Consider the following 22,231-nt stretch of genomic DNA (forward strand, 5'->3'; position numbering starts at 1 on the left):
AATCTCAGGTTGCCAAGTATGTTTAGGAACTTGGTATGTTTTTTTTTTTTTTTTTTAATGCGTATATAGGGCACTATTTTTGGACGGGGTGAAAAAAACCCAATCTTTATGAAATCTGTCTTTCTATTCACAGGTAAAAAAAACCAAAGTTTATAAAAGGCAGAAAACATTTCTGATTTGTGGCTGACTTGAAGTCCATCATCAAACTGTGCGGAGACGTTCTCTGAGCTTCCCCTCTTATGTCTCTCATGGACAAACACAAAGTGAAGCGGCAACGGCTGGATCGCATCTTTGAAGGTTGGATATTTCAATTTCTAAGGTTTCATTCATTTAGTGGATTATAAATATTTCTGGAGGTTGGAACTCTGCTCGTTTGGTCATTCCGTGTATTTTTTTAATTGAGTTGCTTTTCCTGTCGAAATTCTGTTAACTTTGTAGAGGTGTTGGTTTTGATGAATAAAAGCAAAGTGTGGGAGCTCCGTCCTGTTGTCCAATTCCGTTTCCTTTCAGCTCAGCATTTTACAACATTCTGCCAAGACGTTGTGAAAGTTTGTGGGTTTATATAAAATAACAACCACAAAAGGATAAGGAGACCACATAATCCTCTCTAGGGTCTTTATCTACAGATATGCTTCATATAGATTGATTTAAGAGCCTGTATCTGGTCTTAGTGAGCAAATGGAAAAGAAAATAAAGAAAAAAAAATCCCAGAAGACCCCAAACTTAACGAATGTTAATAAAAATACTGAGAACTTGTGAAAGGAGTGGAATCACTTGCGTCAGTCAATTAATCTTGAATCACAATTGTCTGAATTGTTCCTGGTATTCTCTGTTTTCTTTTAGATTTGATGTGAAAACAGGTTGAGGAATAAGTTGTATTATTTTGAACAATGCACACGAATGATTGAGGCTACATGATTTTTTATACTAGATGTTTGTTTCTTCTTGAAAGGGATCTATCAGTTTCTTTACCAAACCCATTCTGGTACAACTGGAGTAAGTGTACAGACTGCTGGATGTGTAGCCTTTGCATCTTGCCTAATACTGAAGAAATAAACTGCATTTGAAGCGTTTGCTTCTCTCGGCATTAGTCATGAGACATTTCTCTAGCAGCTGTGTTTGGTGTAAGCAGTCACTGACAGCTTGCTTGTATCCTCCTTTTTTCCCCCCCTTTCTTTGTGTCAATATGAGTGTACCCATATAATGAGTTAGGCTGGAAGAGGACCAATACTAAAAATGAAATATTTTGTTTGTGAATTTTCCATCTAGCTGAATTCCTCAGTCCAGGTCACAGCTGATTCAAGAGTTGCGTTGAAGGGGCAGTTGGAAAGGAGGAGTGAGGGGCACAGGGACAATTCCCCCCGACAAAGCCAGAGAAAGGCATTTCATCAGAGTATCAGAGGGTACACTTTCATATGTGATGTAGTCTCAACAAAAAGTGGCTAAGGTCACCCCAAGTACTTGATTTAAATCAGTCTTATGTCACTACTTGACTGATTGGCCAAGTGGTCAGCTTTATCTGCTCATGAAGAATTGGAGAGCTGGCTGTTGAGGGAAGAAAACTGGGAAGGATGTCCCTCCTGCTGGGCAACTCAGTAGGATCAGCTGGAAGTCACCCATGGGTGAGATGCTGCAGTGCTTTGTGCTGTTCATCCTTTGGTCCCAGGTCTAGAGTCTCTGTGTCTGACCCCACAAGAAAACTTAAAGGTATATATTCAACTTCCTTTTTATTTTATTATTTATTTCTTTTTTGCCTATTTTAATGTGAGCTGAATTAGCAAACCATGAGGAGGCAGAAGTGAGAGGGGACAGAGAAACCTGTCCCTTCTGGTGGCACCCACAGCTGAACTGAACTCCACCCTCCTGTTAAGATCATTATAGTCATCAGTTAGATGACTTAAGAGAAATTAGTTGTGATGATGTGGCAAAGAATGCTGTAAGGGGTGGAGGTGGCAGACCGTTAGGCCCTGTGACTGTATAAAACAGCAGCAGCTTCCCTCAGGCTGTGTGTTCACATGTTGTGACACTGTTTAATCACAGCCATTTGTGTGGCTTGTTTTCCCAGCCTTGCACAATTCACTGCATCCTACTGGTAGAATCTATCTGTTCAGCCATGCATTGTAGGGAATCGATGCAGTTGAAAAATAAAGCAGGAATAAAGTTTTTTAGCCACTTTGACTTCCTAATCCCATTTAAATGCTGTTTTGGAACAGCAGAGTAGGAAGACTAGGAGGAGGGTGAACAAGAGAAGAGGGGAAGAAAAAATGGATATGGAAAATGCTTAAAGTGTTCTGGTTACAGGAATTCAATTTGGCTCTGTAAAATGTCAGATCTGTGTTCTGCTCCTGAGAGTCTGTGCGTTCAAATTTCCAAATGTTCTTAGAGGTTTGTAAACATCTCTCTGGCTGATGTTGTTAGACCAGTATCCATGCCAGTGTGTAATGTAGGATAAAAATGAGGGGGCTGGTTTGTTTTTAGAAAAGCTATTCTCTATATGTGGTCCTGTTCAGGTTTAAAAATCAGAGTTCTCTGCCTATACTTCCTAGACACAACCTAAATATTTTATATTTTAGGAGGATGCGTAATGTTTTTTTAAAGCTCAGGAAACTTAATGAGCTGTACAGCTATTAAAGGTGGCTTATCTTCTCTGTCAGCTTTTTTTTGTTCAGCAGTTCCCATACAGCTTTCTTCTTTCTCAACCTTTTGGCTCAGAAAGGAATTATTTTTAAGATGCATTTTATTGCAAGCTCACTAAAAGCAGGTAGTGGTGGTTTACTAATTACTGCTGCTGCTGTTTATATGTGTATTTTAAAATTGTTTAACATAAAAACTTGTGATGAGCAGACGTTCATGTGTTATTGCATCTATAAAGAGATGCCAGCAGTGTTGTGACGCACCACATTTCATTACTGTTTGTCTCACTGCTTAAGGGGGGTGATAGTTGAAATGCAGTTCCTAAAAATTGAATGGTGTGGGTCTGATTCCCAAAATGAGATTTTTTGCGCTGTGAACATGTGCACAGGGCTGCACACAGCTTGTTCTGTGCAGTTAATGGATCGCCAGAAACGCTCCTGTAAGTTACAGGGCTGTGTTTGCTGAGTGCTCTGCGAGTTGAACTGTTTTCCAATGGCTTTCTGCAATTTGCACACTCACTTACAGTAACGAATCATGCAAATTAAGCAACAAATTGAATAGGCAGCACTGGATTTACTGTTATCCCAAGTTAACGATGGACTGGGAGTGCTACTGCTAAATTTCACTTAATACTCAGCGGAGAAAAAAATCTGACCCTATTACTCTGGGAGCAATTAGTTCTCTTTTAATGTAGTTGTGTAAGAAATTTTTGTCTCCGAGGTACCTATGATTCCCTTCAGTGGTTTCTTAAATATGAAATTGAATATTTGCCTTTCATCCTGAAGCTATTTTCAGGGTTTTTTTTTCCTCTTATTTGAACGGTGTGCCATGTTCTTGCATGTGTTGTCTCCAAAAGGTGCTATTCAACTGTGCTCTGTCCTCCCTGCTTTTATAGTTCTATATACTGGCATTACTTAAATAATGGCAGTCAGACTGTCCCTTGAAGAAGCCAGATACAAAACTGTGGTTTTCAGCTTCCACTGGTAGCTGTGAAGTCTGCTTTGGCATAACAGCATGGTCCTGGACAGACTGAGATGCTAATATTAGACTTGTTCACAGTCGATAAAGTAGCTTTTAGGCTTCTTCTCTTGCAGAAAAATAGTAACAAGGCATGTGAAAGATGTTAGTTATTAGTTACTGATTATATATAGTTATTAGTTACTGATTATATTGTTCTTTGTCCCCCTCCCCAGTGAAGCTGATGATTGCAAAGCATAATTATAGCAGTATACATTTGGCAGAACAGTTGGAAGTGTCACAGTGCAAAAATAAAATGTGTTCATTTTCTGAGTAATCTGAAAAAATCTGAATGTTTCTGGCATTTTGAAATGTTGTTATCTCTAATTAAGGTATTATTGCACTTCGCATTGTAACAGATCTGTAAACAATGCTGTGTATTTGCTTATATTCTCAAAATCTTTAATTAAGTGTGTGCATATTTTACCGACCGTTGCTTGGAAGTTACCTTGGGGATGTGTGACCTGGTGGTTTGCTAGGAGCTAACAGATGAGGTAGGAAAGCAATGGGAGGTGGCTGCAGCGCGAGGACAGTTCTGCTACATCTGAATCTTCTGTGAACACACAGGCTTGGCAAACATAATGCAGTGAGTGTTCTCTAAACACAGTGCTTTGTAAAATATATTGTGTGTGTTGGTTGGCACCTCTGCTTTCAGTGTGTTTCTGAGCTTTAGGAATCAAAGGTATCGTTGGACCTTGGGAGGCGGAAGAGGTGTTTCCTCCTATTTTGTTTGGTGACATGAGTATTAGTGATTAAACAACTACAGCACGGCACTGGAAATGTAGCTGCAAAATTGTGAGATTGATTTTTCTGGTTCGATAGCTTGAAACAGAGAAAAAATTATTTGCAGACACCAGGTACATAGAGAAAATACCGATGGTGCATGTCCAATGGGTCTGTGAAGACCCTGCATTACCCCCGATGTGATGTGATGTGATGTGGTTTTCTAGTTCAGATTTCGGAAGAAAAAAGACATCCTTGCACATCCGAAGCTTCTCAGCAATCCTTATGAGCCTTTTTCTTTTTTCTGAAGCATTGGTATACAGCTTAACAGCTTTCTGCACAGGTTGCCTCTTCCTTTAAGTGCCCAGAAGAAAGGTTGGAATGTGTTATAGTGGTTTTAACAGCGTGGCTTTATTACCTAAGGAAAGAGGAAGAGTTGAATGGGGCTCCTAAATTGAAAAAGAAATTGCATATTAATGGCATGTGTTTCTGAAACTTCAGATAAAATCTCTCATCTTTTGCTCTTATGAAGGACAGCCTTTATTCAGGGAAGTCTGATTACTGGCAAGTAACTGAACATTGTGCTCTTTAAAGGGCAGAAAAGTGCATGATAAAGGAGTAGTTTCTTTTCAAGGATGCAGACGAGGTTTTCTGTCCCTATCAGAAAATATGTGTTCCTAAAGCACCTCTTTCTGTTTGTGCTGCTGTACAGTATGAGATCTAGTAGTATGCATCTTTCCTTCATAGTTGATGTGGTGCATTGATGACTCCAGGTATGAACAGAACCTGGTTTTTGTTCCATATTTATGAACAAGTCTTGAAATACAGAGTGACCAAAAGCTTTAAAGCTTCGTTCTGATTCCAGATTTTTCTTGTGCTTGTAGCAGAGAGCCTAACTTCTTACCACGTGAAAGTAGCAGGTTGCCAAATGGCACACAGTACACCATGACCACTGCTGACGGACATGACCACATGCCCATCTGGTGTACCTGAGCTGTGACTTTGCTCACTGCAGTTGTGAAATTGGGCAGTTTTCTGCGTATGAATGACAGCAGTGGCCTGCCTGGCCAGGGTTCTGCCTGTATGGAAAGGAATTTTGCTGAAGCTGGTGTGTAGTGTGTATCTTAATCTGTAAAGAAAAGGAAAGAGGAATGAATGTTCCAAGGTGTTGAGTACTCTTCAGCACTTTCTTACATAAGTGGATACTGCAGGTGTTGTTTTCTTTGGAAAGCTAGCTATAAATCTTCTTAACCAATATCCAGATTTGAAGATGTTCATGGTTGACTTGCTGCAGGTATTGGAGAACAAAGGGAAGTAATACAACTGCAGACAGTTGTACATCACACAGCACTTTATATGCTTTTCTTTATGCGTTCTGCTCAGAGTGCCAGGCCATACTGAACAGCCCGCTTAAAAGGAGAATGATGGGACGCTTCGCTGCTTCTTGTCTCTTCACAGACTTCAGAAGAAAGCTTACTGAAGGATTAGGGCAGCAGAGGGAGCTAAAAGATTCCTAATATTTTATTGTTTGTTGTTTCCCAAGTGAAAGCTGCTCTGTCATGAAGTACCAATTAACCTTCACCAAAAATGAGCTTTTCGAGCCCAAAGTGCCTTTAGCAAATAAATAAGGACTTTGAACTGGAGAAAATTCCCTATTTCCTTAGCAATCTGGTAGAAATTAAATGAGGAATCAGGTGGTAACAGCTAGCAAAACCTTTCTGCGGGAATAGCCATCAAAGCTTTCAGCTGTAACTAATGAAAGTGTGTAAGCAAGCAGAGATGTCTATGAATAACACAAGCAGAATATTCTATGAATAACCCAAGTTACTTTCAGATTTTAGTGTCTTGAAGGAAAAATGTGTATGTTCTTGTTCATCACCAGAGGGTGTTCAGAACAATTGATCTGTTTTTATGTGTTCTGCATGCAAGAACTTTGAAAATACTTCTGTGGGCTTGAAATAGAGAGGTAACATGTTTAACCTTTGTATGAGTGTTGTCTTCAAGGAGCAGGAGGGAGTTCTATGGACTAAGAAATCAATGAACTGAAAAAGATGCTACCATGAATAGCCGTATAAGAAGCTTGTCTGTGACTGTTTGTATACCTGTGTATTTGGGATATGTTCACCCCAGTGCAAACCCATCCCTTCTGTTGGAACAGCTAGAATTGAACTACTTATGGACAAGCTCAGGTTGCCTTTTTATTCTTCATACTCAGTATTTATTTGAGAAGGTTGTTGGTGTTCTTTTGGATTGCTGCTGCAACTTGCCTTTGTAATTCAGTCTTCATTATGTGCTACCCAAACAGCTTTTGAATTTGCATGCACTTAAGCTTTAGCAATGCTACAAAGGTGTTACTGGTAACAGTGCAAACTGTATGGAAAGAAATTAACTTAAAAGCCCATTCTGCCCTAAATGATGCTGAACAGTAGCTGCTAATGAATCTTGCATTAATTGTTTCTTGTTGTTGAACAGCATGAATCTAGCATTATTTTAACAAGAAAACATGGGTGGAAGGTATGGGGAGAGGGGAATTCTAGAGGAAATTTTTAAATTTTACTAAAAATAATGTCACTGATCTTAAATTTTGATTTTTTTTTTTTTTTTTTTTTTTAAAGAAAAGCTGTGTTTTTGCTGTGCCCAGCATTACATATTCCACCATACATAGAGTTATGTTGTTATTCCATACATAGAGTTATATTTTCATTGGTGTATGGAAATAAAAATATTACCTGTTAAAGCAAAGTTCAGTTATGATGTAGACAGAGCACTTCTTACCAGCAGTGATCAGTCATAGAATCACAGAATGGTTTGGGTTGGAAGGGACCTTTAAGATCATCTAGTGCCAACCCCCTGCTATAGGCAGGGACACCTCCCACTAGACCAGCTCACAGCCCCATCCAGCCTGGCCTTGAATGCTTCCAGGATGGAGGTATCCACAACCTCTCTGGGCAACATGTTCCAGTTTCTCACCACCCTCACAGTAAAGAACTTCTTCCTCATATCTAGTCTAAACCTACCTTCTTCCAGCTTAAAACCATCTCACCTCATCCTGTTGCTCCATGCCCTTATAAAAAGTCCCTCCCCAGCTTTCCTTTGTGCCCCCTTCAGTCAAAATAGTGTTACTTAAACATTTAAGTATGTTTGAACACTTAAATAACAAGACTGATATTGTTTAAGTATGGTAAAAACTCAGCACAGCTTGAAACTCACAACTCACAGGGCTGTAATTGTTACATTTTTAATATCATACGTGTTTGAATTAGAACCTACTATTTAGCCACACCTAGTTGTCTAAATCTAAATAATCCTCAGAGAATTAAAAAAGACCTTTAGGACTAGATATTTAGCTTGTATGCAGTGCACATGAGTGCCTGGTAGAACTTTCCAAAGCTTCAGAAGTTGAAGTGCTTGATGGTAACACATACTTACTGCTGCCCGGGGTCAGGGAAGATGCTTTAGAAGCCTTAGGTTTATACACAGCTTTACACCCTCGTTTGGAAAATTGAATGAGAGAGAGCTGTACAAAGATTAAATGTCTGGTAAACATGCTGAAAAATTTAAATAGTCATCTAATTAAAGCAGACGTGTTCAGCTCTCACAGAGGCAATTCCCATCCTTAGGGAAGCACAGTGTGAGATGCAAAGAGGGATTTTATTTTTTTTCCTCCCATAGTGCAGTCAGAGTGGGAGCACGATTGCACGACTGGAGATGAGAAATAAGAAGTGGTGACAGACTTCTGGTTCTGAGGCATCTGTGGCTGCTTCCTTGGGAGGCAGCCTTCCTTGGGCACGGCTTGTCCAAAGAGTGGTTGGAGATTCATCATCCTTGAGGTCCCTTCCAACCCTGGCCATTCTGTGAAAGCTGGAGGCAGCCTCTGCCAGGGGAAGGGTCCTATAGGTATTTCTTCTCCTTAGAGAAGCCCTTGTGATATGATGGGCAGCTCATCTGGAGTCCAGACCCTCTGCTTAACTTGTAGGACACTTTTCTAGGTGCTGTGGTAGAAGTAACAGCGGGCTGCAGTGCTTTTGAAATTGGTTTAAAACTCAAGGCTTTGCCATCTGACCTGCCCTTGTGTTTGGAACAGCCAAAAGCGTACCCACTGGTACTGCTGGAGATCAGAGCAGCAGTTCTGTACCCTGCTTGGGCACGAAAATTAGATGGTTCCTTCCTCTGTCCTTACCTGTGAGAATTAAATATTAAGTTTGAATTTCTTACGGTGACTAAAAGTGTTTTTTTTTCCTCTTTCTGTCCAGGAGTAAGTTGCTCAAAATTATGTTTCCTTTTTCTTCCTAGCCCTTATTTTTCAGGTAGCATCCTATGCAATTTTTTAAACCTCCCATTCTGCCAATTAACAGAAGATGCACCCAAATAACCAATCAAAATTACTGAGCAGGTTGGAAGCACAGCAAACGGTGATGAGGAAAGACGTGACTCTTTTGGTTCTACTTGTATTGCTCAGGTTTCCTTGTGCACAGATGATGCTCAAATACAAATTGACTAAGACTTCTCTTAATGGATAATTAGGAAGAATGTGTTAATATACAATGCACGTTTCTTTTTGTCAAAGCATGCACATTTAAATAAATGATTTTATTAAATGCTAAAAGAACTTTTTTCCCAGGTAATTTAATTTCTATTTCTTGTCTCTTGCCATTCATTTTCTTTTGCTGGTTGGATGAGTGTTACTCATGCGTTTGCTAGGTATCAGCCACCACTGAGGCAGGTGTTACTCAGCTTCTACAACATCTGCCAGTCATTGCTTGTTGCTGTTGTTAGTTTATCTAACCTGCAGATGGTCATGTTTGTGCAGTGCTCCACAAAGTCCCATGCTCGTTCCCAGAGTGCTGCTCCACACTTGCATGGAGGCATCATCAATTTATCAAACTCACATAATTTAGTAACAGTTATCTCTTCTTGCAGTAAACAAAAGCAGCTGCGCTCTTGCTATCCTTATCTGCATGAATGCATAGATTGTGAAAGGCTTTTCTGACAAGACAAAAGTTCAGAATTTCCAACTGGAATTTAGGGCATGCAAGTCAGAATGACTAGACTGATGTTTAGAAACAATATAATAATGCAGAGAATGAATTAGTTGCCATAGTAACTGCTTTGTTTTAATAATTTGGTGAAGCAATGAATAGAAGGAGCTCCAAAAGAAATAGTAGGAATTTTAATTACATGTTGTGCAATGTGAGTGGCTTTGTTCATTAATATTGAAATTTGATTTTACAACAAATTGAAGAATGGGTGTGTAAGTTTTACTCTGAGAGGGCGGTAAGGATGATTTACAGGTTTCTTTTACTTTTTCTTCCCCCTGGGAGAAATACGGTCACATTTTACATTTGATTATAGCAATGTAGATTATTGATTCCTTACCAATAAAACATGCTCGATGCGTTGTGCTGGAAGCGTGACTTACATCTGCGTGCTCTGATTTGCTGCCTGGCAGTCCTGGCAGCCTAGCAACGTGCTGCATCCACATCTGCAAAGGGATGCAGTCACCCAAACTTGGGAGGAAGGAGAACGTGGGAGTCTTGATACTCCAACACTCATCTAAAACCACAAGCACCTGAGAGTCTTCCGCACTTCGTGGATGAAATTTAAATTCCCTCCATGCTTTTAGATCCTGATTTTTCTGCCGCCTTGCAAGTTTGAAGAGCTTATTGTTCATCTTGTAGTTAAGACAAGGCAGGATCCTACAACAGAGTTAAGCAGACACATGCACATCAGGTAGGCTTTCTGTGGTCACACACAGTACATATCAGCTGGAGACAGTTCTGCAGACAGATAGCAGGAATGATACTGCTTTATTCAAGGAATATTCTGAGAAGAGAAGGGCCTGGGAGATATCAGAGCGGCCTTTCACTATCTAAATGAGGGGACAGACACTTCAGCAGGATCTGTTGTGATAGGATGAGGGGAAAAGGTTTCAAACTAAAAGAGGGGAGCTGGATATAAGGGGAAGGTTGTTTTTTTGGTTTTTTTTGTTTTTTTTTTTATGACCAAGGGTAGTGAGTCACTGGAACAGGTCCTGGGGATCTTCAAGGTCAGGTTGGAGGGGCACAGAGCACCTGGTGGAGCTGTGGGTGTCCCTCTTCATTGCACCCTTGATGGTCGCTGAAAGTCCCTCCCAGCTCAAACAGTTCTGTGGTTCAGTTAAATTCGTGTGCAAACTCAAGACGTTCAGGAACAGGGCCTGGGCCTGAGGCGCCTTTGTGCTGGTGAGTCAGTGCCTGTGTGAGACCAGTGGTGTCAGTGGCAGGATTGCTGCTGGGGTCCTACTGCTGCCCTTCACGGAACGGGGCCTTTAATTTGATTCTTTCTTCTCATCTGGCAGCATTTTCTTTTCCTTAGTGAAATTTGCAGGAGCTTAATTCTGCTTGAGACTAGAGGCAACTTTCAGGTGAAATTCTTGAGCCAGTGTTTAATTAAAGAGGGCCTTGCAAGTGGATGGGCAGACACAATACCATAAGCTTGCTTTCCTTTGAATATCTGCCTGAAAACTAGTCAGAAATTGCTGTAAAGATAAGAAGTGACACTTGGTCATTTCTTGGCCAAGAAAGAACCTTCCATCACTGGCCTCAAAGTCATGTTCCCTCCCTAGGCCAGAGTCTCAAAATTGCTTCTGGAAATTGCAGTGTGTTTAACAGTGGCTTTTCAGTACATATGTGCTCAGGAATTGGGAGGCTTTGGGTTCTAGATAGTCATTGATCTGAAGGTGATTTTTTTTTTTTTTTTTTTTTGCATCATCCTTTCTTTGAGGTTTACTGCAATTCCTTTTCCAGAGACTGCAAGATCGATTAATTGTGCCAGAAAAAGAAAGGGAAAACTGAGTTTGGTACTGAGGACTCTGAGTCAGGATGGGGAATTCAAGTTTCTCCTACCTGTTTCTAGTGTTTTCATATGCAAAATTTTGCAGAAACTTATTTATTTTGTACGGGGTGAGACTCTGAGGACTGGGCTACTCCTGTCCCTGTCTTCTCTGCTTCACTCTCATTGGCCACAATTCAGAGTTTGCAAAACCAGCTCATCATAAGCCCACGTGTTTTCTTCATATTTCCCTTTTTCATAGTTGAATCTTAAAAAAAAAAAAAAAAAAATAATAATAATAAATTGCAGTGTTTTTGAAATAGGTACTAACTTGTTTTGAATTCTTCTTAAGTCTTAATCCTTAACTGAAATTCTGAAATGCTTTTTAGTGAGACCATAGAATTTATAAAATCTTTTCCTCTTTAATTTTGTAGTGTCAGTTTGACACTTTTCCTGTTTTTCTGGTTTCATTTTCTAATGAGGAAATAAAATCATCCCTATGTCATTCCTTGCTTTCTAGTTTTTCTAAAAGCGTTCACAGAATCACAGAATTGTAGGGGTCGGAAGGGAACTCTAGAGATCATGGAGACCAACCCCCTGCCAAAGCAGGTTCCCTACACCAGGTCGCACAGGTAGGCGTCCAGGCGGGTCTTGAACATCTCCAGATATTCCAGATATTTTTAATGCACCCCAGGATGCCATTGGCCTTTTTGGCCACAAGGGCACACTGCTGGCTCACGGCCACCAGGACGCCCAGGTCCCTCTCTGCAGAGCTCCTCTCCAGCAGCTCATCCCCCAGCCTGTATTGGTGCATGCAATTATTCCTCCCTAGGTGTAAGACTCCACACTTGCTTTTGTTGAACCTCATCTGGTTTCTTACTCTGGGATATGTTCATTTTTTTGGACTTGATGACTTCCAATCTGAGCAATTCTATCATTCTGTGCAAGTGGATTTGCACTGGAAATCAATTAACATTAAATGTTAATTTTTAATTTAATGTTTATCTCCCAATGTTATTTCCTCCAATTTTTCTTGTATTTCTCTGTTATGAATGGGAACACCTGCAGATATACTCCTAAAAATATGATTCTCTGCATAGCTAAAAAAATACTTAACTGTTTACAGCATTCTCAATTATAGTTCTTTTAGGTGAAGACTTGAATCGTTTTGCAGAGTGTAATATTAACCTGATCTAGCTGAGGAAATGTTAAGCAGTATTCTGAAAAAGAATAAAATAAAACAGCTCTACTGACATTGACTTATGTTTCCAAAATCTAGCAAGTCTGGAGGCTTGTATGTCAGATATGGTAGATTGCTCTATCTCTTGTTCTGTCTGTAAATGATTAACTCGAGGAAACCCATGTTACAGGCATATGCTTTCTAACAGCAGATTTCAGTCTCCTCCTGATTTCCACATGGAAGCTCTCCCGCCCCCAAGTTGTGTATTACTCCTTTTACATATGGGGTTTCCATGTCAGCTGCACTACTTGTGCCAAAAGTTTGTCAAATACAAACTTTGGTCTTCCCAGATTCGTGAATCCCTTCAGAAGTGTGATTGACTTGTGCCTTTTTGGCTTGATGTAATCACTTGATTGAAAAATCAAGTGATGAAGGTTTTGTTGTTCTGTTCCAGATAAAAGCTTCACATTGAAGGGAGTTTTAAAAGCTCTCTTGTAAGTTATTGGTAGGCAAGCGTGTACTTTTGTCTTCGTGCATGATACCTGCACAATATTTTTCATAGAATTTTTTTCATAGAATGGTTTGGGTTAGAAGGGACCTTTAAGATCATCTAGTGCAGGGACACCTCCCTCTGGACCAGGTTGCTCAAAGCCCCATCCAGCCTGGCCTTGAATGTTTCCAGAGTGAGGGCATCCACAGCCTCTCTGGGTAACCTGTTGCAGTGTCTCACCACCCCCACAACAAAGAATTTCTTCCTAATATTTAGTCTAAACTCTTCCAGTTTAAAACCATTTCGCCTTGTCCTGTCACTACCTGCCACTATAAAAAGTCCCTCCCCAGCTTTTCTGTAGGCCCCCTTCAGGTACTGGAAGGCCGCTTTAAGGTTTCTCCTGGAGCCTTCTGTTCTCCGGGCTGAAAAGCCTCAACTCTCTCAGCCTGTCCGCATAGGGGGAGGTGCTCCAGCCCTCTGATCATATTCATTGCCTGCCCTCCTCTAGACCTGCTCCAACATCTCGACGTCCTTCTTGTGTTGGGAGTCCCAGAACTGGATACAGTACTCCAGGTGTGGTATCCTGATAACAGACTAGAGGGGCAGAATCACCTCCCTCAGCCTGCTGGTCATGCTTCTCTTGATGCAAGCCAGGATACAGTTGGCCTTTTGGGCTACAAGCACACATTGTTGGCTCATGTTGAGTCTTTCATCAAGTGACATTCTAAAATCCTTTTCCTCGGAGCTTCTCTCAAGCCATTTTCTGCCCAGCCTGCATCTGTGCTTGGGATTGCCGTCACCTAGGTGTAGGATCTTGTACTTGGCCTTATTGAACTTGGTGAGATTGGTATGTGCCTGCCTCTCAGGCCCATCCAGATCCTTTTGGATAAAATCCCCTCCCTCTAGCTTGTCAATTGCCCAATCAGCTTGGTGTCATCTGCAAAACGGTTGAGGGTGCACTTGATCCCACTGTGTTGCCTGCAAAGATGTTAACACCAGTCTCAGCAGCAATCCCCGAGGAGTGCCACTACTCACCACTCTCCACTTGGACACTGAACCATTGACCACGACTCAATGACCATCCACCAATTCTTTATCCAGTGAGTGAGCTATCCATCAAAGCCATTTTTCCCTGATTTGGCGACCAGGATGTCATGCAGGATAGTGTCAAACTCTTTGCACAAGTTCACGTGGATGATGTCAGTTGCTCTCCCTTTATCCAGTGATGCTCTAACTCCACCATAAAAGGCCACGAAGTTTGCCAGGCATGACTTGCCCTTGGTGAAGCCAGATTGGTTACCAATATGGATCACTGGAAAATGTAACCAAATATTGTGGATCACAAAAATGAGCTATTCTAAAGGCTTATTTAAACATACAGGTATGCTATTCCTGCTACCTGTCTCCTTTTATTCTTTTCCTATGAATTCTGATTTGCTACATAAGTTTGCTTCTTCTAGGCTTTCTGTCTCTTGGTGTAGTTTTTAGGTCTGGATGTGGTTTGTACCTTTTCCCCTCTCATCTTTCTTCATGCCTCAGTATGGTAGAGTTTGTTTTGTCCAGTTCAGGAAATTCATCTTCTGGTTTCTGTAGTTCGGTGGGTCCAAACTTCTTCCAGAAAGCAGAGAAATGAAAGGTTTATCATCACTGCTTTGCAGGAGCACATAGCTGCATTTTCTGCCGAACAACTTGTCTAATTCACTGGAATTTAGTGTTAAAATGGAATTACACTCGCATTCCGTTTACTAGAAGGTTGATTTATTTGTAGCAATAAATTTTAAAGGCTGACAGATGGTTCCCTTTCTTTCTGCAGCCTTAGAAAGTTTTTTTGTGCCTTTTAGAAGATTTTAAATGCAGTTGATATGTGGGACAGATCCTGACTTAGTTTTCCAGTTTTACATAGCTGTAAATGTTTTATAAACCTAAAGTTGAAAAAACTGCCAAAACTTCAGACTCTAACCAAATTATTTAAAAGTCGGAACTTAGGTAGAGGTAATTCCATGCAAATACTCCTTAACCTTTAAAGTGAGAGCATGCATGAGGTGGGGGCAAGCTAAAGTTATAAGTGAAAGTTCAATTATTGTCATATCCTTTACATTAATAATATAATCTACATAGGGTGGCTGCAACATCTGATTATTTGCCTACTCCACAGCTGGACTACATTGTTGTCCCTATTGGCATGTACATGTATTTTTTTATATTTTATATTCATGACAGATGTTGCTTTTTATCAATTAAATTGTAATTACATCTTCTGGTAGCACAAAAATTGTGGGATAAGATGATAACAGTTATTTGATATAAGAGTGAAAGCCTGAAGAAGAGAGAAAGAGAAATGCTCACCTACAGATGACCATTCAGGTAACAAGAGCAGTACCAACATGGTGGTCAACGTTTTTGATGCCTGAAGCCAGAATTTGGAACACGTGCTTTCCAGCTCAGGTAGGCTGTTCACCTGGACCTGTTCCATCAACTTCCAGTCTAACAAGATGCTAATTCTGTTTTTAAATATATTGCCCATAAAAGGTAAAGTATTAAGGGCTTTTTTTTAAACATTCAGCTCAAAAGACAGACACCGATCTAGTTTTATTTTACTTCCTGAAAGGCTGGTTTTAGTTGTTCTCTACAGAAGATAGCATTAAGCCACAGCTTTCTCATTCTAAATTCATATAAGAATCAGGTTGATCACACGATATTATCAGCGGAACTGCTGCAAAGACCAAAAAGATACAGACCTGAGGTTTCAACAGTTAGTCAAGCTATCTTAAGATGGAAATGCCATTTGAAGTTGTTCCATTAATGCTTAAGATTAGCACATTAAATGGCAGAAAATTCAGAACTGGTAGTGCATAATGTGTTTGAGAGTTAGAGTTTTTGAAGAGTTGTCTGTACCTACACCATAGTTTTCACAAAGTATCTTAAGTTCACATGTACTTAAGTACACGTGAAAGCATGTGGTTGAGTCACACAGTTGGGAAGCTTCTAATTTCCTTTCAGACATTTTTGCTGCATATTTTATCTTCTTTTAGGTCTCCTTTACACACACACAAACACACATATATATATACACACATATACATATATAAGGTTTCGAAGTAAGAAGGAAATGAATAGGTTCAAGTCATGTTTGTTACATGTAGCAATGTCCATATTTAAATTAAATGACATATTGCTGGCAACGTGTTGATTATTGATCTTGAAGCTGGAGCCTAAAATGAAACTCTGCCTATCTGTGTTCCATCCTCATCAGTTTGCTATGTGGGAAATAAGAGGTGAATGAAAAAAAAAGCAGTGTGATTTGAAGATGAAAACTAACACCAGAATTAAGTTAGGTACCAAGGATGTCTCTTGGTTTATTGATTTTATGTGAACACTGCCTGTTTTGGGCATCTCAGCCACTGGGCATCCTGCACAGACCAGGTGGTGGAGGGCTGTGGTCGTTGAAAATAAGCACTTGGAGGAGCATTTGGGACTTGGTTGGGGTTTCTGCTTCTCCCCATTGGATCCAACTGGCAAGCTGGAGTTGAGAGCTGTTGCTTGTGATTGAAAAAGTCCTGATGAGCCGTGCTTGGGAAAGACCTGACTCAGCATCGCACTGCGCTATTGATAGTCAGCACACCAAGTCCCTTTCTGGGAATAAGCAAGAAGATTTTGACCTACTTTAATGAAAGAGTAGCAATTACAATCCCCTCCTCAGCCCTGCAGTGCTCCAGCTTCTTTCAAATGTGTCTGGCACCCCTAGCCTACCTTTGCAAATCTGGATCCATTCCTCGCGTTACCCGGTAGGATGCCTGTGTGTGAGTATAGTGAGCCCTTCTGCACACCAGGGCAGTTCTGCTTGCTGCAGGGTGGCAGAGGTTGCCAAAGTTCCATGAGCTCTGAAGAAGTGAGTGGGTGCCACTGTTGAAGAGTAATTCACTGGGTTTGTTGATTTGATTCACATCCTTCTTGATTTGTAAACTGGAGGCAGGGAGAAGTCTGCTGACAAATTGCTCGTCTTGCCCTTTTCCCGTATTTTTTTCTCACTGTTCACCTCAATCCAGCATCAGGAAAAGATGCTGCTAAGTAAGATGGACCATTGATCTGAAACCATCAGAAGCCTTTTGTGCTGCCGTGGTTGCAGAAGGTTCTCCTTTCCATGTACAAGCTTGGTACAACTCCATAGGGTCTCTCTCCCATTCTTTAGGCTTCCTTCTGTGGCACTGTTAAAGCCCAAAAGTGAGGGAATGGTGCCCCTCATTGGTACCATTTCACCAACCCAGCATGTGACTGGGACCTCCAGTATGTGCTGCTGTGCACTTCAACACCTTTCCAGTAGGCTTTTTGTGCAGCAAATAACACTGCTTTTAATAACTTCAAATATGTTTTATAAGTCTTATAGGAAATACTAATTTTAGAGAGTACTTTTAATTTTTCTTTTCACTAACTCAGAATTGCTGAAGAGTTCAAAGAAAATAAAGAATGGTGCATGTAAGGAATCTGTGATCAGATCTCCTGAAGCAGTGTGGAATGTGCTTATAGATCTGGGAAATCAGAATAAGGCTTACCCAGCTGTGCCTGGAGTCCTCATGGAAGCAGTTTACCACTGTTTTTGTTTCCCTGGCTGTGAAATGACAGTAATACTTTTACTGTCTGAGGTTTGACTTGTTATTGCTTTTACAGCAAGGTGGAAAGTCAGTTTAAAAAAACCCAACAACACAGAATTATTACAGAATAATAGTACTTAATGATTTGCCTATCCAAGTAGCTGTATCTATTAAAAAATAATTGAAACATGTTTACAGAGGAAATTTGAAAGAAAATAATAATGTTATCAAGCTAAAAAGCTATAAAGTATAATTATTATATACTTCCTTTGTGATTCAGCAGTCGAGCTGTTTTTGTGCATGTAAATGATTTTTACTTAATGGATTATTGCAGCACATCTGAGCAAGCAGCACAGGACTCCAGGAAGGGCACACCTTGAGGACACTGCAGCAGCAATATTTTGCTGTGTCACTAGATTTTATCATGCGTAAAGGACAGATTCTTTTATACTTAGGAGTTTTCAAATGGAAATCTGTGACATTTCCGACTACGTTTCTATTAGCTGCAGTAATTAAAAAAAAAACCAAACTGAAACGAAGTGATTTTGTTTGTAAAAGTGATTGTACTTAGATATTATATCATCAGGCGTCTAAGCACAGCAATAAAATGATGGCAGCTGTGACTGCTACTTCTAACGTCAATTTTATCAGTGATGTTTTTATTTCTTTTTTTGAAGCAAGTGTAATAAAATTATGAGTGGATTATAGTTGACTGTTAGAATGCTGTATGTCTGTCAAGTGCTATTACTAAACAAACAGTAAAAGAATCTGTTAATTTTATTGCTTTAGTGGTACAAGAACCACTCTACCTGAGTTCTCCAAGATTTCTAAGCTCGAGAGTTGGTACATAGAATTAATGAATCGGTTTTGGACTGCTTCCAATACTTCATGTAAGCGATCTTTCTAAACAGCCATAGATTTGGATAATAGATAAAGGAGATGTGGTTTCATTAGGCTGAGATATACCCGTGAGATGGAAAGAAATGTGGTTACCAGTAAATTGCAATGAACTGAGGATCATACCCTGAAATAAGAACTGTGACAAAAATAATGACTCACCAGCATCTACAGAAATTGTTGAACAGTTTATCAGTCTCAGTGGGTAGTCTTGATTCCACCCCTTTGTCTGTGCTAAGCACTCTTTATATCCCTAAACATGCAAAATCTGCCTGAACCATCCCTCATACAGCATTGTGTTCGGGGTTTTTGGAAGAATGTCATCTTTTTACTGCACTGATAAAGCAGAGGGAAGAATGGGGAGATACCTGGTAAACTCAGTCATGCCTGGCTGAGCCTTTTATACCAGTCCAAGAAGTAAAAGAGCTACATGTAGATGTGGGGATGCTCTGAATGAAGCTGGTATGACTCTTTTCTTGGCTTTCCCCCTAACATCTACAGGATATGAGAAAACTTAGTTAAACTTGAGTCAAAGAAACCAAAACAAACATGCTTACATAAAAAACTTCATCTCCAGCTAAAAGGGTAGCTTGCTGTTTTATTGCAGTGCAGCACGTCTTACACTGTTGAAATATATTAATGCTAATACAAAATTGCCTTTTTTTTTTCTTCTTCTTAACCTGATGCTGTTTAATGTCTCTTACCAAACCTGCATTACCATTTTGCCGCTGTGGACAACAGCTGATAAACGCTGCTGGCAGTTCAGGTGAGGGCATAAGTTTAGCAGCTGAGGGGGATCTGAGTAACTTGCCATTCTTTGATCCACTAGGAGAAGGTTTGACAAATTCTGTGGAGACTGCTTGTTTGCTGTAGGAACTCTTTGCAATATTGTACCTGAATTTCACTGTGATGTGGCAAGCCAAAGGTTAGCTGGCTTCCCAATCAGCGGGGAAGGAAAAGCAATCTAAAAAGTGATTAAGATTTTAATTCAGATGGTATGATTTGGACACTTCTATCCTCTCCAATCCCACATAAGTGGAAATTCTACTTTGATCAGAGTGCCTAATTTAGATTCTGTAAGTGGCAAGAAGGATCTGAGCCTAACAGTGGCTTTGTGCAACTCAGGGTTGAATCTGAATTTATTATGGGAGAGCAGTTAATTGTGGAAGTTAGCCTACTGGCTCATGAGAGTTAACTCAGATTTCTGCATTGGCATGCATAAAGGAGCCCAAACGTATCTTGGGCTCACGGCTGTGCTGAGTTTTTAATGTTGTAGACATCACTTTCTGGAGCTCTGAAAGTAGCACTCCCTAAAAGCAGTACAGTTTTCAAAGAGGGAGGAAGGAAAGAATACGTTGCATTTATGCCTAAACTGAGGTTTTGCAGTCATGTTGTATTTGCATCTGCATTGCATACACCTGCTTGAGATTTGGCATTACCTTAGCAGTAAGAGGTTGAGCTGCCTTATATTTTTTTTTTTCCGATTTATATTTAATCGAATCTCCTTAAATTGCAGTCTGCAATTATTCTGTATTGTGTTTGGAGCTGTCTGCTTTGTGGTTGACAGCTGTGTGTTTCAGTCATGGTTTTTAAACTTTTTCAGTTTCACAAGTGCTACCTTAAATACCAAACTGTTTCCAATTCTGAGATATCTCCTTTCCCCACATAGTCAACTTGCAACTGGTTTTGGGCATTCTGCCTACCTCATTCACTTCAAAATAAGCCGTGTAGGTTTTTGTTTTCCTCTAATTCTGATATTTTGCTGGCCTTCTTCCTCCTTTTCTCAGAATCAATTTGCATTGTCCCAGCTAAGTTTACCAACATCCTGATTCCTTATGCTACTTCACAAACTGAACTATCATCAAACTACTTGCTTGACAGATGAAATGAAGAACTACTCTTTGGTATTGAATGAGGAAGTTGGTACAGTCAAAGCATTATAAAGAGATGCCATGTGGAAAAAAACAACAACACAACAGCAAAACAACCAAAAATGAAACCGACCAACCAAACTAAGAACACCCCACAGACAACAAAAGAACCCTCAAACTCTCCATCTTTGTTGAGAAGCTAAAAAGGTGCAGTCTTTGTGCCCCATTGGAACTCTTGCACCACAAAGTGCAGAAAAGGCACTACAAATATGCTTCATTTTTTAGCTAGATGCCTCAACTATAAACTGGCACAAAATTAAAAAAAAAAAAAGAACAACAAACTTACACAAATAAAAGACTGCAGATATGAAGGTACACATGGACTAAGGTACAGAACCTGAGGCTTCAACCTCTGCTGAAGACTTTATCTCAGGGATCTGCCAGAACAGATTCGGAACTGCACGTAACCTGGTCAGTATCTCTTCTGTGCACTGTATTTGATACATTTTTCCTCCTTATTTGCATTTGAGTATATCACTGCCTGCTCTGAGTAAGCGCCTGGATTCTCCAAACTGTACTTTAGTCAATATCACTTGCAGTGGTAGTGCTGTGCAGAGTTTCCTTTTCTTGTCTAACCTCAGCCAGGAAATAGAACAGATGGGTTTCGCTGTGCCTTTTTGGCAAAGAGTAGCATGGAAATAGAAATAATAAACCTTATTATACTTGTGCTTCTCAACGTGATGCTTGTAATGTGCAAAAATGTAATTTAAAATAGTGCAAACTTACTGCCAGTTAACCTTTAATTAAAAAAAAGTAGAATTGAATGACCTTGAGAGGAAATAGCGTGAAATAATTCACGCTAAAAACTAGTGATAGCTTTTTTTTTTGGAGGTACAAATGCACTGTCACAGAGGCAGCATATCTCTGTGTACTGTCATGAAATGAAAGAAGATCCAATTTTGTGTTTTACTACAAAGAGCAAATTCACTGTTGTGTGAGCGATACAACAAACACATAATATGTAACAGACTATAGGAAGTAATACAGAGAAGTCATATAATTAGATGATAGAATTACACATCTATAATTCTGTTGTTTAAAACAAAGTCTGTCTTCACTAATTACCAATTAACATTTCAAATAATCTGAAATCTGCCAATCCACATAAATCTTAAGGGCCTGTTAGTGACTGAATGTATTCAAGACAACTATAACATTTTTCTGTGCTTCAGATGATGACTTTTGGCAAGGTGCTTGAGGTAACAGAGTTGATAAACGTGTAATATACCTTCAGCTGCAATGGAGGCTGTATAATATGAGAGGTGAGCACATTGGGTGCATGTCTTGTCATGTTAGAGATGCACAGGGAAGGTTCCAGTGATTGGTCTGGTACTAAAAGTGGAGGTTGGTGGCCTTGCATGTGGCAGGGCGTTGGAGATTCATGATCCTTGAGGTCCCTTCCAACCCTGGCCATTCTGTGATTCAGCTGCCCCTTATGGTTTTGGGAGATCGTAGGTAGGAGCTGTGTGTTCATCCAAAGCTACCAGCAAACTTGACTGTAATAATGATTCATTCAGCCTATCGTGCAGCTTAGTTCTTAGAGTAGTTGCTGTATGTTAGTTTATTAAATCACTTTAATTCTTTCAACTAAGATAAGTAAAAGCTTTAAAATACCCATAAACTTGAAGGTTAATGAGTGCTTGTCTCTTTGGATGAGACTACATTTCTGGAATGTCTGCAAAATGAAATACTCTGTAGGATAATACTGTACACTTCTATTCAGAATGGCACAGAATGTCTGCTTCCCTAATGACTTCATCACACCTCTAGAGATTTCTTCATATCTCTTTTCCAAGGAGACAGTAATCTCTGTGACATCCAGAATATGCAACAAAATACAAGGCCTTTCCTATTCTCCTCTTTTATAGAGCGGCTTGTGTGGATTCTGATGGTGATCCTGGGCATTCTTAATTCCTCTGTGGTTGATCCAACCTTCTCTGAATCCCCTGCAGGCACATCA

General features: G+C 40.1%; 1 protein-coding gene across 2 annotated transcripts in view; it reads left to right on the plus strand.

The window, feature by feature from the left end:
* Positions 1 to 239: 239 nt before the first annotated feature.
* CTBP1 (C-terminal binding protein 1) overlaps positions 240 to 22,231 on the plus strand; it is a gene marked incomplete at both ends in the record, with an annotated part of 164,692 nt that continues 142,700 nt past the window's right edge. For both annotated transcript variants that reach the window (XM_079534260.1, XM_079534261.1), the window contains one exon: positions 240 to 297. In XM_079534260.1, coding sequence (XP_079390386.1) covers positions 240 to 297 — 58 coding nt within the window. The remainder of the gene's footprint in view (positions 298 to 22,231) is intronic.

Source organism: Tetrao urogallus (genome assembly GCF_951394365.1).
Source record: "Tetrao urogallus genome assembly, chromosome: 4".
Lineage (NCBI taxonomy): Eukaryota > Metazoa > Chordata > Aves > Galliformes > Phasianidae > Tetrao > Tetrao urogallus.